The sequence below is a fragment of the Archocentrus centrarchus genome, chromosome 22 (assembly GCF_007364275.1).
Source record: "Archocentrus centrarchus isolate MPI-CPG fArcCen1 chromosome 22, fArcCen1, whole genome shotgun sequence".
NCBI lineage: Eukaryota > Metazoa > Chordata > Actinopteri > Cichliformes > Cichlidae > Archocentrus > Archocentrus centrarchus.
The window spans coordinates 14,398,134-14,414,564 of record NC_044367.1 but is presented as its reverse complement, the minus strand read 5'-3'; the positions used below and the strand labels follow the sequence as shown (position 1 = coordinate 14,414,564).

The following is a 16,431-nucleotide window of genomic DNA, read 5'->3' as shown; positions in this document are numbered from 1 at the left end:
TGGTAACCTTCACTGGCTGAATGGACAAAAAGAGAGTGTGATGATCACTGAAATGTGATGTAGATGTTTTCTGATTTCAGGTGGAGCTCAAGGCAACTAATTGACTAGATTTAATGAAGTATTTTGCCAGTTTTTAAATATGCATGCCCATGTCTGTCTTCAGTGAATACATTTCAGCCTGAGAAGACTTCTTACACCCTGCTCTGTGTCTGAGACCTCTTTTAAGCTGCCCACTGAAGTTCACTGCTAAATAGATCAAATGTTTATTCATGGGCTCCTTGCTCTGTGAGACAGGGTCTCAAAGACCTGCGTTCTCAACCATCACGTGAATTTCTCTTCTCTCCTGAGGTTGTTTGTTGCAGACTGAAGCAATTCAATTGGTTGTTCTCACATCAGATTGCGATGTCTCCTTGTGGCTCTAGGCGGCATTATCATCTAAAATCTATCCACATAATGATACTCTGTTTAACTGCAGTGACCTTGTCTGATGCGCAGTATCTGAAATGATCTCTCAGCTTTCTGTTGAGCCAAATGCTCTGAATTCATTTCCATATTAAACATGTACATGTATTTAGGTTGCAAATATGTCAGTGTGCATCTATTCTTCACAGGATAAATTACATGTGCTGATGTTTTCTTTTTCTTCATTCGTAGCTCATCTTAATCTGCTTTCGCTCTTAATTTCTCATAAAAGTAAAAGGAACAAAAAAGGTGCAGAGCCAGGTGATGTATTGTTAAAATGATTTATTCAGTGCAGACAGCTCCACCAAATATGAGCACAAAATGACAAAATGACAATACAAACAAGTAATTTACAAGGAATAAACACCCTGTTGTACATCCTCCTCTTATGCTTTGTTTAATCTTTGTATTGCTCATCATATGCCAGAAATCTGTTCATCCAGTGAAAGCTCCTGTTGTACTCAAGAGCGCCACCTTCAGCAACGAAACGGGATATCATATATTAGCTTAAAGCATTTCTGTTAGCAACCAACTTAATACAGACAAAACCCTTTGTGATGAGCTTTAAGAATTTAAGCCATTGTTTTCCCAAGCCCTGACATAATCTATGATACTGCTAGTCTGTTTGAATTTAACACAAATATTTAGAATTTCACAGTTTTGTTCAGACATTGGTTTTTCTTAACAGTACAAATGCATGGCTACGATGTAAAGGCATCACAAAGCAATACTTCAATTATTTTTCACCACATGTTCCATTTAAAGGCAGCAGGATGTTGAATTTCTTTTTCTAACACATCATTCATCTTTTTTTAATTTACACCCCCAATTCATGTGTGTCTCTGTGTCAAAGGGGAGCTATATCCATCATGCTCAAAACTGCATAAAAGTTCATTAATAAAAAGCAATGTCCAGAAGTTCACAGTCATTTATGAATTTATGTCTATGACTTTTCATTACATAAGCTGCAGCTTTTACAGGCTGAGAAGTTAAAAGGAGGTTTAGAACGTACCCTCGTGTCTAATTTTATTTGTTTTAATCCGTGCTTTCTTACAAGTTTTGAAAGTCTTAAGGTTGAACGTGGCTCTAACAACTAACTTCATATACATCTATGTCGGTCTTGTTGGTAACTTCTGGACATGAGTGGCAGGGAGAGACAGAGAGCTCATGTCGGGATGGGCAGGTTGGGCATCTTGGTTGTTTGAAACTGAAAAGCAAAGCGCTGCCTCCCACCACCTGTAAACATGAACCCAGCCATCCAAAGTAAAGTGAGCCAGCTGGATGCAAGCTGAGGTGGGGGAACCGTGAGTTATTAATCCTTTGACTCGGATCCATCCCGAGTCTTCTAAGGTTGTGGGTGTACACCCCTAATGCAGTAAGGCTCAGCAGCCCAGCTGTCACCACCAGAAGTCCTCCTGAGGCTGCCACACCTCTCAGAGGGAGATCTGCCCAGCAGCGGACCCCAATACAAGCCAAAACAATGCCAGTGCCGCACAGGAACAAAGAGGTTAGCACCAAACCCTGTGCCAGACGAACCCTTGGGTCTCTCTGATATGGACCAGCCACAGGCCAGCACTGCCTCAAGTCAGAGTGCTCTACCTGCAGGCAGCTCTCCCATAGTCCATCAGAGCGCAATAAGAGCAGTACGTCCACTGAGCTGGACCTGGTCCCTATCCCATGACTTTTTGTTCCTGACCGAAGAAGAGTTCCCGGTCCTGCCATTCTCAGATGAGCCTGTCCCTCTCTCCACTGGGGGGTGATGGCAGCAGTGAAGACTAGGACCAAACCCAAAGGGGCAAAAACAATCCCCATCACCATGGAGGCTGGAGTGTGCATCTTTGGTGTCACAACTCCAGCTTGTTAGGAAAAGACATGCAACTTGAATACTTTTCTAGAAAAAACTGTACAGCACCAGGGTTCAATGTGACAAAAAAATATTTTGCCAAAGACAGACGAAACTGGCTGCTCCTCCAGATGGGAATGATACCTGTTGGTCAAATGTTGATGTCGCGGGCAGAAATATATGGATCTGCTCTGAAAAAAAAAATGTGAAGAAGACAAAGATGAAGACAGCACATTAATTCCTGTGTTTTAAATAAGACAAGATCCATTTGTGCTTCACAAACATTTCTTCTACTTTCTTGTGTTTGCAAGAAGCTAGAGAGCTTAAGAGAGGGATAAATAAGGTTGTGGCAAAAGCAAACACAGTCATTACAATGATCACAGCAATAAAGATTTATAATGTCAAAATTCACTTCAGTTCAGTTCAATTCAATTCAGTGTTATTTATATAGTGCCAAATCTCAATAACAGCCACCTCAAGGTGTTTTATATTGTAACGTAAAGACCCTACAATAGGATAAAGACCCTACAATAAGATAAAGACCCTGCAATAAAATAAAATAGAAGGTCATCCAGTACCTCTTAAATGAAACTATCCTCTCTTTTAGCTGCAGGCTCTTCATTCTGACTGCCTGAGTGAAAGACAATTGTAGTACACGCCAAGTCAAAGTGATGAACAGAGAAAGAGAAAAACAGAGGCAGAGCTGAAGTGGAGTAAATACAAGTGCACAAGCAGATGGAGAAAGCAGAAGGAGGTTTGGCTTTACTGCTCCTGCGCAGCACAGGAAAAAAACAGAGCAGTCGATGGCTGTCTCTGTTGCCAGGATACAATAGCCTGGCCAGTCTCAGTGTGACAGTGTGCGTGTGTAGTTGTATTTATCACATGCAAGATCTAAGCAAGATCTGATTGTCTCACACGTACAACTGTTACAAATGTTGGCATACGTGAGTTCAGTGTGTGTGTGTGTGTGTGTGTGTGTGTGTGTGTGTGTGTGTGTGTGTGTGTGTGCGTGTGTGTGTGGTGCTATTTTTTTAATTAATAAGGATTGATGGCCAGCTGTGACCTTGTAAGAATTCAGTCGGATTAGTAATTATGTCAGGCCAGTGTTTGAATGCAGAGTGAGTCTCAGCCAGGGCAGGGAAGGAAGAACGTCCCGGGAGAAGAGGACAGCATGAAGAGTTGCAGACAAACAAGCTGCATATCTCTGTTAAACAAACCCGTGCAACAAAGATATTGTGACGGCATGGCTGTAGGGTGTAACCTACTGTATTTTTGTAAAGGAAGAAGACTGCAAATGTTGAGCCTATTTTCTGTACAGTATGAAGGTCACAACTCTACAGAACTAACAGAAATATATTGATTTTACAGTAGTCACATTTGTAAATCTGACCTATAGTTGGTGGAGGGATATTAAGTCCAACATTGTCACTCGGGAGCTGATGACATTTAGCATGACTGACTGGTCTCCTGCCTCTTTAATTTAACTGGAATTTAACTTCACTTTGGAAAGAAACAATACTGGGCAGGTCTCAGTCTGATGACATCTCAGAAAGGGCACAAATGTACTAGAAATAGATTTACTTAAATGCTGCAAAAACAAGAATAAGAATGTTCCATGGTTATGCATGTCTGGATGTTGCTGGGTGGGAAGGGAGTGGAGTGTAGCTTCATAAACACAAATGTCACCTGTCCTAAATCATTTCACTTCAGTGACATGACAGGTAAAAAATGCAAGATGACACAAGAATCAAGGCTTTGAGCCAGCTGTCAGGAAGTCATACTGACTGACTTTCATCTGTATCATAAAGTTTCACTTAGGTATAAATTATGTTTCATGCACACTTGCTACTCTTGCTGCTGTCGGATTGCCAGGTCCACTTATTACTGCCACTATAACGATTTTAAATGCAGCAGCTCTCTGAGGTGCTTGATGAGGTTTGATGAAAAAGAGAAAGATGAAATATCTGAAAACATCTGCAAAAAGGCAAATAACGGGGGCCAGCCATGAAGTGAAAATTCTATGCAAAATGCATTATTAATTATCCATGCACTTTCCCCCATACAGGAATAATATAAACACATGCACACGCACAGATACAGTCCATGAAGTAACAGTCACTTACCATTCAGGAGGGGCTGTTTGTATCTCACTGCAGATCGCTGGCTGCCTCCCTGCTGTCGTCTGAATGGCTAACATGTTTCTCTCTGTGGGAGCAGATGGTGTGACGACTTCTTTATTGTTCTTTCTCCCTCTTTCTTCTCATCTGCCCTTGCTTTAAAAATTCCCCCACCTGGCTCAGCATCCTAATTTTCTCTGCCTTCATGTCTCCGTCCTTGTGTCTGCCTCCCTCCTCTTTTACCCCACTGCTTCCTCAGCTGTCTGCTTCTCTACCTCGCTATCCCACTTTCTCTCTGGATGCGTTTCTCTCTTTGACTTGCTGAGGGGTGTCTGTGTTATATTTAGGACAGGGTCCCTCCCTGCTTTTCCTTGTTGCAGTTGCCAAATAGGGAAAGCAGGGAGCTTTCTGAGTAATACCAACACTTCAACCTGCCTGTTTTGGACCATATAGAGCTGTTAGAAAACAGCAATGTGACTGGTTATTGTTTGTCTTTATATGAACTCAACACTTTCTGTAAAAACACACACATAAGCACACACGCATGCACAAACAGTCTTATGCAGGACTGTGCTGCATTTTTATCGTTAGTCCCTCACCCCACATTTTGATTCGCTATGGTTTCATGAAGTTAACATTGTAAGGCAGACACTTTTATCCACTGGCTGTGGAAAAAGGGAAGAGAAGGCTGTCATTGTGGTTAAAGGGTGGCTTAATTTGTCAGTGTCTTTCACTGGACACACTTTGTACAACATGGAAAACTGTGAGCCTAAGTTATGCAGACGCATGTAAGGACTATGATGGAAACTACTACAAATAAAAGGAAGTGTGGCCGCAAACCTAGAAATTACTTATATCTGGGGGAAGCAATTGGTTTTCAGAGGTTTAGTGTCAAAAAAGAGATGTGCTGATCTGCAACTGCACCCCGAATGAAAGCTTACAACAAAACAACAATTGAAAGCTATAATCCTTACAGTTTGTGCTGGTTCACAGTCGATATATTCATCTGAAAAAAGTACATCCCATACTTTTAGACTGATTGTATAATGCCCTATAACACTAATAACTTTAAGTAACTGTTTTCTGTATGACTTCATCAGTTTCTCACATCAATGTGGAGGAATTTGAGCCCTCTCTTCTTTTCAACATTGCTCCAGTTCATTGAGTTTTGTGGCTTGTCGGCATTAGTTTATTTCTCTTGAGGTGCCACAGCGTACTGTATCATTCAGACTGAGTTCTGGGCATTGCAACATCTTGACTCTTTTCTTTTTCATCCATTCTGTGGTAGAGATCATTGTCCTCGTTGCATGACCCAATTTCAAACAAGCTTTAACTGTCGGACAGATTCTCTCACGTCTGATTCATGAATACTTTGGTATACAGAGCAGTTCATGGTTGATTTAATGAATGCATGTCGTCCGGGTCCCGTGGCTGCAAAACAAACCCACATCATCACGCCCCTACCACCTTGCTTGACAGTTGGTATGAGGTATTTCTTGTGTTTGTTTTCACCAAATGTAGTGCGGTGCATTGTGCCCAAACATCTCCACTTTGTCTAAAGGATATCGTTCCAGAAGTCTTGCAGTTTGTTCAGATGCAACTTCACAAACTTAAGCTATGCTGTCATGTCCTTTTTTTTAAAAAGAGACTATCTCCAACCTTTTCAAACAAGCTTACTTGTTCAGTCTTTTTCTAATTGCAGTCATGAACTTTATTATTATAATATAGAATAATTTAGCATGCTAACTGCCAAAACCTGGGTGTTTTTGGTTCTTACAGGACTGCATAGAGTCTGCAGAAACCTTTTTTTTTACAGTACCTCTCACTCTTAGAAAGAGCCATCAGCAGTTTTTGAATTTTCCAATATGCACTTCACCTCCAAAAGCTAATTGTAATTATTCAAACGTCCTGTACACAGGAAGCATATTTTGTTTGTCCCACTAATAATCTTGTTATTTCAATCAAATCTGTAAAAACTAAAACAGACACCAAACCTGTTATGCTTTTTTTTTTTTTTTTAATTTCTTACAAAAGGGCCAATTATGACCAAGATAACAAGATGATACAATAATGAAATAACACAAGGATACATACTCACTTTGAAATGACGCATAATGCATAAGGAAACAAGTTTTTACACACGCATATACATGCATAATATGAATGTCCTCTGGTTGGGTTTAGGGTGCTTGAACTGTTTCCAGGAAAAATAAACTCTGTGGTTTCACCATACAGTCAGGAAATGTCCACAAATCAGGGGCTAAATGATGGGCAATACTAACTCTTGTGTGGTTTTACAGGTGGAAATGTCTGACTTTAGGTTCTGAATGCAGCCCAGTGTTGGGTGATCTTAGTTGTGAAACTAACAGGAACATAGAGGAGGATACTTTTGGCAGTAAAAAAATGTGACAGCAGTTTGTGGGTAAGAAAAATGCACCATTGGGTTTTGTAGAAGAAATGATGAGTACATTGCAAGCAGCAAGAAAAGTAACCTATAAAAATGCTGAAAAAAAATGCTGTACACAGATCATGTGCAGAGCTCTTTCAATAAAAATGAAATACATAGCAGTTTGTGGAAACTGATATTCAATATGTACACATATAGATCATAAACACTGTCTTATTAAAATCTATTTACATTATATATACACAGGGAATTGCTCTGACGTTAACACAATGATACAAACGGGGGGAGAATGATATTTACAACACTGTGAACTGAAGTCAGAAAACTGGGGAGGTCCTTTCAATCCAGTTTTCTTCTTGTTTTTGGCAATCCACGTCTTGCATTGTGTCTGGGCAGGCAGTGCTTCAAAAAAATTGTAAAACTGGCATTTTTGTTTCTTCATCTGTCAGCAGAGCAGGTGGCTGATTGCTCTCATACTTCAACCAGAGTAACCTGGAACTGACCAGTGGCCAACTCAGACACCTCGATGAGGAATGCCGACTGGTTGGTGTAGTGTTCGATGATGTTGTCGTCCATGTTGACAAAAATCCTGCAGAGAAGACAAACACAAAGAAAGGGTTACTCCAGGCATTATTGAAAAAAAACGTGATGCACAGAGTGCGACCAATAGAAAACCATTAACATACTTAAAGAAAGCCTTATTCATCTCCAAAACTACAATGTTCAAACAGTGTAATAATGTGTTGTGCTCAACCTTTCACCTCAGTGAAACACAAGCAGGTTTTCAGGGTTCTTGTTGGGGTTAAAGACAACAAGCCTTTTGTTTGGAGGAAGGATTTCAAGTGAAAAACATAGTGGTGGCATATCTCTCGCATCAGTAAGAGTTAAAAATCAGGCCACCGTGTTCCTGCTCCTCCTCAACACTAACGCTAACCTTTAAGGCATTAATGACTGAACTAACCACTGGCTCATGCATTCTGCCTGCAGGGACAGGACTGATTGAAGACAAGACCAATAGATAGGGAGGGAACAGCAGGGAGAATGTAACCCAACCTGTTAGTTTAGCTTCTCCCCCTGCAGTGATAGCTTCCAGCAAGCAGAAGGAAAATTACTCAAAGCTACTGACAGAAGTTCTCAGGAGAAAAAAAAAATCCCCAAACTATCAACAGTTTGAAAAGACTTTTGACTTTGTGAGCTTCAGCTTTATGTCTTTTTTCTTTTTTTTTTTTCTTTTTTTTTTGGGGGGGGGGGGTCAGCTGTGTAGGAATTATACTTCCATTTCCAAGTTCAGCTAGTTATAAACCCTTTCCTATCTAAAATGACGAGCACCCATATTCATCACAAGAAAAATGCAGCTCTGAGGAATCCACGTGACCTTTGTCATTCAGCAAAAATACACGTACAATTGGTGACCTGACAAACAGCCTTTAGTTAGTGAACGGAATCACCCGAGGCCTTTATCAAATCAGGAATTTTGTCTTTCAATGCTGCTTTCTGAACATCCAAAGAGATAATGTTATAAAAACATAAATAAGCACAGCAATTGCCAGTGACTCATCAGGACTTAGAAAATCTTTTCATCTTCTCTCAGTCATATATTTTTTCTGTAGAAGAGCTTCAATTAAAACATTCCAGGCCTGAGCCAACTAACCTACCAGCCCGGTTTGTCAACATGTGCTTCCTTAAGGGAAGATAAGATTAAAACAACACAAACAGGCCAAAATATATGCATCTCATGGGTGTCAGGTGCACTGTTTTCTTAACCAGTTATCCATCTCATAGGGTGAGAGGTAGGGTACACCTTGGAAAGATTGCATGTCTGTTGGCGGGCTAAGATAACCATTCACACATACCCCTACGGCCAATTCACCAAAAAATGTTTGGACTGTGGGAGGAAGCTGGAGTACCCAGTAAGAACCCACACAAGCACAAAAAGGCCCCGGTCGGCCTGTGGATTTGAACCTAGGACCTTCATAGTGCCATCAATTCTGCCACCTATAACCTCAATTGTGCATTTAGTCATTTGCAAAATAGCAATGCAATAGCCAAAAAAAAAAGAATCCTCACCCTCTCTTGCATTTTTTGTAGATTTTCCCAATGGTGTTTTTTTGCAGACCGTACTTTTCTGAAATCTGAGAAAAAGGAAAGGAATGAGAAGACAGTTAGCATGATCTAATGCTGAAAGAAAGATGATCTACTTTAAGGATAAGATATGGTGAAAATGCTCTGATGAGTACAGAAGTAAACAGGTGAAGCTGTTTTTAGATCCCCATCTCAGATGACTCTGGAATGTTTTTATGAGCGTTTTCAAAGTAATCAGGTGATACTTACAGCTTCTCGTAAGCCTGACAGTGTCGGTGAGCTGAGCATGAGGGCGTCGAACACCTCTTCAGTGCTTGTCCTCACATATAGAAGAACTAGTATAAACCAAGAAAAAAAAACAAGATTTAGCATCAATGAGGACAAAACTCACTGGCTCATTATTGGTTTTAGTTTTATTAGAGTTGCATGTTTCTATCTACCTCTTTGTGGGTCTTCTCTGCGAGCTTTTTTGCTGGAGGGAGAGCTTGTCTGGTCTCTGTCTGGATACAACCTCTTCAGAGAACTCCTGGAAACGCAAACATTTGCATTAGACAAAAGCAGCAACTTAGCAGCTTCTGTTTGAAAATGCTGACTGTGATGTCTAACGTTTAACGTAGCCTTGTGTTTTTCCGCTTGTTCTTACCTTTCTGATTCGTCCATGGGAGTGGCCTAGAGAGACAGGAAAACAGAGAGGAGACCAGAGATCTGATTAGACACATCTCTACTGATAAAAGCATTGCCTAATGTCCCCCTTCCAAGAGCTGTATGTGCATGACACCAAAAAAAAAAGGAACGATATCATCACTTTTCCCATAACATCTAACAGAGCAATGGACTTGTGGACACTGATGGAGAGACACAGATAGCACCATCCCACGCTTAATCATACTGTTAAATCAAATCACAAAATCACATTTTCTGCCTTAGTCATTCAATACAAACTGTGAGGCATCACATTGTTAAGCAATTTTGCAACTCCCTGTTGATTTATTTTTTCTTTTCCTTTAATTACTCATCAGGACTAGCTGTATAATGAACCTAACAGCAAACTATCTAACCTATGAACCCTCTTTTTCTACTGATCCAAACATATTGTATATTCTTCTAGACTTTCTAGCGTGGGAAAACTGGCCTGTCTGAACAGCACTCTCACCGCACTATTATTGCAAGTGTGTCTGAGTGAAAGAAGCAAGGGATATGAGGGTGGCTTGCTGCATGAAAGGTGTGAATGCTGTTTCACCAGGTACATGCATGCGTGTGTTTTTGTGTAAGCGCCCATAGCTTAATCGCGGTGTCAGCAGCTGTAGCGGCTTGTACTTGTGTCTGGTTTCGACACCAATTAGCTCATCGGATCTCAGGTCTGCGTTTCACCTCACTTTCTCTGGCACCACTATCCCCTCCTCCTATTTTTCCCACGGCATACTTTCCCACAGTTTTTTCTTGCCTCGCTCGTGCCTGTCATATCGCCTGCAAGGGGGGTTGGAAACATAATTCATGAGAAATTATAGTAGTGTTGTTAAATCTGGACCTACCATGCGCTGGACACTGGACAGGTGTGTCTCTGGGATGAATAGGACTGGATGGGTGACGTGGTCGTCCAGGGTCTGGAAGAAGGTGCACTCATTGCTTATGGAGCAACTTGCTGAAGATTTATCTGGAAACAAAGCAGGATAATAAGTGATGTTAGATTGGACTTCCTTGGATAGCATAATAAAAATGTCTTTAAAAGGGTGGTGGTTATGTGCACTACTCACTGTTAGCATCGTTAGTGTTCTTTCCCCGCCTCTTAGATCGCTTCCTCTCCTCATCTCTCATCTTCCTCTCTGCACCCTGAAGACATACAGTCATTTATTTAGATAAGTCACTGTGACTCAATGAATGCCAGCTTGTTTGCTTGTGTAAGAAGTGGAGTAAAGCGAGTTACCTTATCACAGAAAATCTTGACCTGGAGAGCAGCTCTGTGCAACAGTTGGCTGTTTCCTGAGCTTAAGTCATAAGTGTCAATCTGGAGGTTTAGAGGCAGGCCTTTCACTCCTTTCTGAGAGGAGAAGTCTGTGCTCAGAGAGTTGATCCCAATGTACACCTGGAGGATAAGAAAAAAGATTATTATATGTATGCATCATTATGGTGTTGGGTTTTTGAGAACAGACAACCTTTCTTAATTTTTTTCCATTTATTGTTCACGTGTCTACTCTTTACTTAATCCCTGCATCGTCACATTTACTGCAGTTCCCTCTCTTCCTGCTCCTTGCCGTTTGCACCAGGTTCTTGTGCCCCACCCCAGAGCCTTTGGGCCACAGAGAAGCTCGCATAAGCTGTCGTGTCTTTTAACCTGCTGTTGTGACAAGAGCCTCAGGGCCAAACACATTTCTGGGATTCCTCCCCTCCCACCTCAGCCGCTCCTTTTCTCCTTCACCTACCTGTTCTACCTTTCCTTTCTTTTCCTCTAAAAGTTCCACCTGTTCTTTTACTTTCAGAGAACTGGCCTTACAGACAGAAGTGTCTGTCATTCTTGTGTGATAGTGATGTGGGCGCATTTGCGTGTCTGTTTACCTTGGCCTCTTCGCTGGGGTTCCACACAAAAGACAGAGCATTGAAGGCCACTTCTTCTATGTTGCTAATGCCACTGAACACTTCCTTGTAGTCCGCTGTTAAAACAAAAATGATAATGATTGTGTTATGAAAGACACAACAGAAAGCAAAGGATTTTTTTTTTTTAACTTCAGTTTTCCTTGTATGAGTTGTGCAGTAACTTTCCATGTGTATTTCCATGTGTGAAAAACATACCGATGTCAATGACCCTCTGCTTGACGGTTGGTTGGCGTGCATGCCAGTGATTCCAGAAGCGTAGCTGCATTTCTGGGCTCTTGTCATTCTCAAACACAGCCATCACCACTGTCTGAAGTGGAGAAAAAAAGATGACAGAAAAGCAGGAAAATTAGATTAATCTGCCTAGCTGTTACATATTTCTTTACACCTGGATATATATCTAAGAATTTTCCTTCATCACACATCATTCATCACTCCAAATCCTTCTTTTCTACTGAACTGTCAGTTATTTGCATTGAGCTAGCATGTGTTTGTGTATATTCTTATCCTCTGATGCACTTGACAAAGAAAAGCGCTGTAAACCACACCACACCTTCCTCTCTCCTTGTCCACTCCTCTTTTTATTCTTCTGTTCTGCTGGTGTTATTTCAGACAAATATAGCGGAGCTGAGCTGTACTACACTCTGGCCTCACTGCCCTGAGATAGGAATAAATTATAAAGGGCAGGACGCTGTCATTTTAATAGTACCAACCCGATGTGCAAAATGCCAGCAGTGAATTAGTCATTAGAGGAACTGGCTCCAAGGGAGGGACAGATATTTGGGAAGGGTTGACTTGGTGGCACGCAAAGAATTTAGGTGTTAATGGGCTTGATGGAGAACATAAAAGACCTGAAGGGAAGGATGTAACAATAGTCACCAATATTTTTAATGTAAGACACGCACAGAAAACAAAACAAATCTTGGAGTATGACTTCTAACAAAAGCAGTCCTTGCTTTCCTGATGATGTGTCACCTTGACTCACCCTGACTTTGGTGGCAGTGAGGCAGGCACTGCTGTCCACGCCATGGAGTGTGATGGGGTAAAATTGTCCCTTGTTCAGATACACCATGGGTAGCTCGCTGGGCTTGTAAGTAGAAGCTGCGGGAGAACCGAGTGAAAACTGGAAGTCACTCCTGGATCTCTCAGATGGGGAACTGGCGTAGGAGCCAGAGTAGACTGGGCTGGAATGGTTTTCAGGGAAGGGATCGCTGTAGGGAAGAGTCTGACAGCCACACAGGGATATGCATTAGTGAAGGAAAAAGAAGAGACCCAGAGGTGTTGAAGCTGCATGGGAGACAGGGCTTAGCTTGAAATTGATGACACTAAGCTTACCTCGGTGCTGGGGTCAGGGAAAGCAGTGGTCTCTGGCCACTTTTGCAGCAAATCAAAAAAGTTGCTGAGCTCCTGTTTGTCATAAGTGTCTGCCACAACACTGGTCAGCGTGGTATATGTGTCTGAGGTAGTGGGAACAGAGATGGGCGGGTTCTGCTTAGATCCCAAAATGTCGTGGGGCTGGGTGGGAATGCTCTCAGAGAGAATCTTCATGGCAATAGAGGATGTATCCAGTGGAGAAATCTCATTGGTGTTGGTCAGGCTCCTGGCCGGACGGGGAAGTGGGGGAAAAATTTAGCACAGAACAGAAAATCCACTTTGCTGATGTCATCATGACTCAGTTTTCAACAAATCAAGGAAATTAACAAGCTTCAAGTGACTGACTATTTTGTGTCCTTAAGAAGCTTAAAGGCTGTACAACAGTCAGTAAAAAAGCATTTCTTGTGTCTCAACACACACACACACACACACACACACACACACACACACACACACACACACACACACACACACACACACACACACACACACACACACACACACAGCTACTGCAAATGCGAACCTGTAAAAAGGCTGGGTTTGACTCTGGGTGGGAACTGTTTGTCTGTTAATCCAGCTTTTTTTTTTCTTCTCCATGTTTGAGTTTCTCAGTTAGAAATGTTTGAGGGGACAACGTTGAGCCCCAACAATGGCCTTTCTCACATACCTAACAAGTAGTAGGAATAGGAAGGCCAGAATGAGAAAAAAACAACTACCTGTCCTCCTGTTGTGAAACTCTTTAAGAAAGGCAGAGAAGTTGATCTAGGACAGTTGAATGGAAGAGTTAGAGAGGAAGAAAATAATCCCTCTCCCTCTGTTTGGCTAGAGGATTAACCACTCATCAGTTTATGACCTCCTAAAGCCCTGCCTTTCTCTTTCTGTACTATTACTCTAATAACTTCAGTTCAGTCACAACTGAAGACTGAGTTTCTGAGTCATACTACCTGTCACAGAAATCACTGCAAATTGTAAAAAAAAAAAAAAGAGAGAGAGAGAGAGCTGCACAAACAATTTAAAGCTGTGCAGTGAAGACTGATATGCAAGGATGACTGTAGACACATACAAGTAATGTCAGAGGCTCAACTGGTTTGTGAAGAACTAGATTTTGTGTGCGTGTGCGGGAGCAGCTGCAGAAACTCTGTCTTACCTCTCTGTTGCTTTGCACACATTGCCAGGGCGACTGCAGGCAGCATTTGCTTTTTGGTTCTGAAAAAATAGGGAAAAGGGGATAATGTGATCGGTGTAAGGATAATTCTAATTAATCTTGAGGTTAACTACTTTGATTTAATGCAAGTACTGATTCCACATTATTTACCTTGCACTGTTCATAAAGCATTGTGAGGGCTGTTAGGTCATCAGAAGGGAATCTGGGTTTTGAGGGGTTCGGCTCAGGTACAGAGTTATCCAGATAGGACCAGGAGTCCATGATGTAGTTTGGGTAATTGTTATAGCTGAAGTTCTCGCTCTGAAAGACCAGTCCCAGAGTCCTACAATAGGGCAGAAAGGGTTTAGAGAGTGGACTGTCAGATTAGCAGTGTGACTTCAAATTAAAATATACACTGAAACACTGTTGAAATGTCAAATTATAACTACTTATTATCGAAGTAATAATTAATAGCAGCCCAACTATGTTTTTAGCTGTCAGGATTTGACATACAGTAGTACCAGGGCCCTTGAGCACTGCACATACTTGTCCTTTAGCCTGTAGGGTTTCGATTGCAAAACCACAGTGCTGAGTAACATCTCTCAGACGTAGCGGTGTCAAAAAGGCTTAAAAAGCCAGTGGCCACCCAGAAATATGTGTATACACACACACACACACACACACACACACACACACACACACACACACACACACACACACACACACACACACACACACACACACACACACACACGCCTACACATATGTTGTGTTTTTTGGTTTCCAGTGTTGTGAAAGAAGAGGAAACTACATTCAGAAATTCTATATAACCTCTCATATTTGCTTAGATCTTAAAAGAGATGACAAGATTTTCCCACTCAGTAAACAGAAACCCACAACTCTCACAGAGGTGAGCACTGGTTTTTCCTTTCATTTGGCAAACCACACACACAAACACAGAGCCTGGGGTACTGGGGATTGTATTTGTTTGTAAAGCCTCACAGCGACATTGGACTGCTAACATCAAGACTGTCGGGATAAGCCCCCTTTGGAGTTTGTCTTAAGTAGCTAATGAACAAACAGCTGCAGTGTAACCTAGATAAACAGTTAATCAAATGTGATGACAGGAGGCAAAGACTACAGGTGTTAACAACCACAGCAGAACCAATGCTTAGGGAAATATCCCCACAATCTCTCGCACACATTAATGGAAGAATCCATTTAGCTTTACCTGTGAAGCTGAAAATGCAACTTTTGAGCACTGAAAACTGTGTATCTGAACATGTTTTGCTGCCGTATTACAGCCTCAGTTCACACTAAAATCCTTAAACAAAGCAGATACACCTGTTCAAAGGTGCACCTGCCTCACACACGCAGCAGCAGCAGCCTCCCAAAACAACAAACAGAAGTTATTCTCTGCGTATTTCCCCCAAAACAAGCCGAGAGCGTTGGTTTTTACATCGACGCATAGGAGGGGGGTCTCGTGTCTTGGGTTTCACCATTATGTAATTCAATGCAACACATGCTGTCATTACCCCTTGTCTCCAACACCTCAAGAAGAGGTTCTTATTTTCTGTTCTCCTTTGTGCTCTGTGGCCCCCTAGGTCAGTGACAACACAAGTTAAAACAGACCCATTACAACAAAAGACCCCATGTGTGTGTCTGTGTGCGTGCCTTATAAATTTGTCCATATCATTTTCCCCTGTAAAATGCCTCCTTTTAAAAACAGGGGGTTTTCACATGGGGTCCCATTGCGAAAGAGGAAAGGGGTGGGGGGGTTTCGGTCCCCCAGACTGGAATCTTAGATGAGCCATTTACTGTGTTACACCAAATCCAAACTAAAATGTTTTTGTTTTGTGGATAAATTGAGAAAAATAGACCTGATAAGAAACACATTTCTAGAGACAGTAGCTAAAAAATAAATAAAAAAAAAACTTAAAGAACTTACTCGGTCTCTTTGGTCATGTCTTCAGTCCAAGTCACCTTGAGTAATTTCCTTTAATCTCAATTTTTCAGTACTTGTAGGGGTTTCTCCTCTTCTTCAGTCTAGCACGGATAAGCTCTGACACATAAATGAGTCAAGTGTTGTGATTCCCTCTGAACAGGACCCAGATTTATGCCTGCAGAAAGATTCCTCTCCCCTCTGATTGGCTGAGAGTTATGGAACAGGTGTGTGATAGGACAGGTGTAGAGGGGAAGGTGTAGGTCTCTTCCAAACTTGAGGGTGGGGGCAGGTGGGGGTCTGTTTCCATGTGTATGAGTTTGCAGCCTGGAGTTCACTTTGCATGACAATCCAGGGCAGGAGTGTTTTGAATCTCATTAACATTTTGGATTAAAAAAAAGGCGAGACTGGTGATCCTGGAGGTGTGAAATTTTGGTAATGACTCTGAGAAAGCCAAGAGTGGTCAGGGAC

General features: G+C 41.7%; 2 protein-coding genes across 7 annotated transcripts; both read right to left on the bottom strand.

Moving 5' to 3' along the window:
- Positions 1 to 850: 850 nt before the first annotated feature.
- Positions 851 to 4,597, bottom strand: cldn23l (claudin 23-like). 4 transcript variants are annotated; one of them, XM_030719396.1, is made up of 3 exons: positions 4,429 to 4,597; positions 2,884 to 2,936; positions 851 to 2,496 (listed from the first exon to the last, which is right to left on the bottom strand). In XM_030719396.1, exon 3 carries the CDS (start codon positions 2,296 to 2,298, stop codon positions 1,549 to 1,551), a length of 750 nt encoding a protein of 249 aa, XP_030575256.1. In that variant the 5' UTR covers positions 2,299 to 2,496; positions 2,884 to 2,936; positions 4,429 to 4,597; the 3' UTR covers positions 851 to 1,548. The 4 variants fall into 4 exon arrangements, with proteins under 4 accessions (XP_030575256.1, XP_030575257.1, XP_030575254.1 ...); XM_030719397.1 differs by having other exon boundaries at positions 851 to 2,491; XM_030719394.1 differs by lacking the exon at positions 2,884 to 2,936.
- A 1,855-nt stretch (positions 4,598 to 6,452) lies between these two features.
- On the bottom strand, positions 6,453 to 16,103 carry grhl3 (grainyhead-like transcription factor 3). Of its 3 annotated transcripts, none has more exons than XM_030719032.1 (15): positions 15,967 to 16,103; positions 14,190 to 14,361; positions 14,022 to 14,080; positions 12,836 to 13,100; positions 12,486 to 12,725; positions 11,699 to 11,810; positions 11,465 to 11,559; positions 10,836 to 10,994; positions 10,666 to 10,741; positions 10,444 to 10,565; positions 9,555 to 9,580; positions 9,352 to 9,437; positions 9,161 to 9,246; positions 8,897 to 8,961; positions 6,453 to 7,418 (listed from the first exon to the last, which is right to left on the bottom strand). In XM_030719032.1, exons 1-15 carry the CDS (start codon positions 15,981 to 15,983, stop codon positions 7,301 to 7,303), a joined length of 1,698 nt encoding a protein of 565 aa, XP_030574892.1. In that variant the 5' UTR covers positions 15,984 to 16,103; the 3' UTR covers positions 6,453 to 7,300. The 3 variants fall into 3 exon arrangements, with proteins under 3 accessions (XP_030574892.1, XP_030574893.1, XP_030574894.1); XM_030719033.1 differs by having other exon boundaries at positions 6,453 to 6,858; positions 8,943 to 8,961; XM_030719034.1 differs by lacking the exons at positions 8,897 to 8,961; positions 9,161 to 9,246 and having other exon boundaries at positions 6,453 to 6,752; positions 9,415 to 9,437.
- Positions 16,104 to 16,431: the final 328 nt, after the last annotated feature.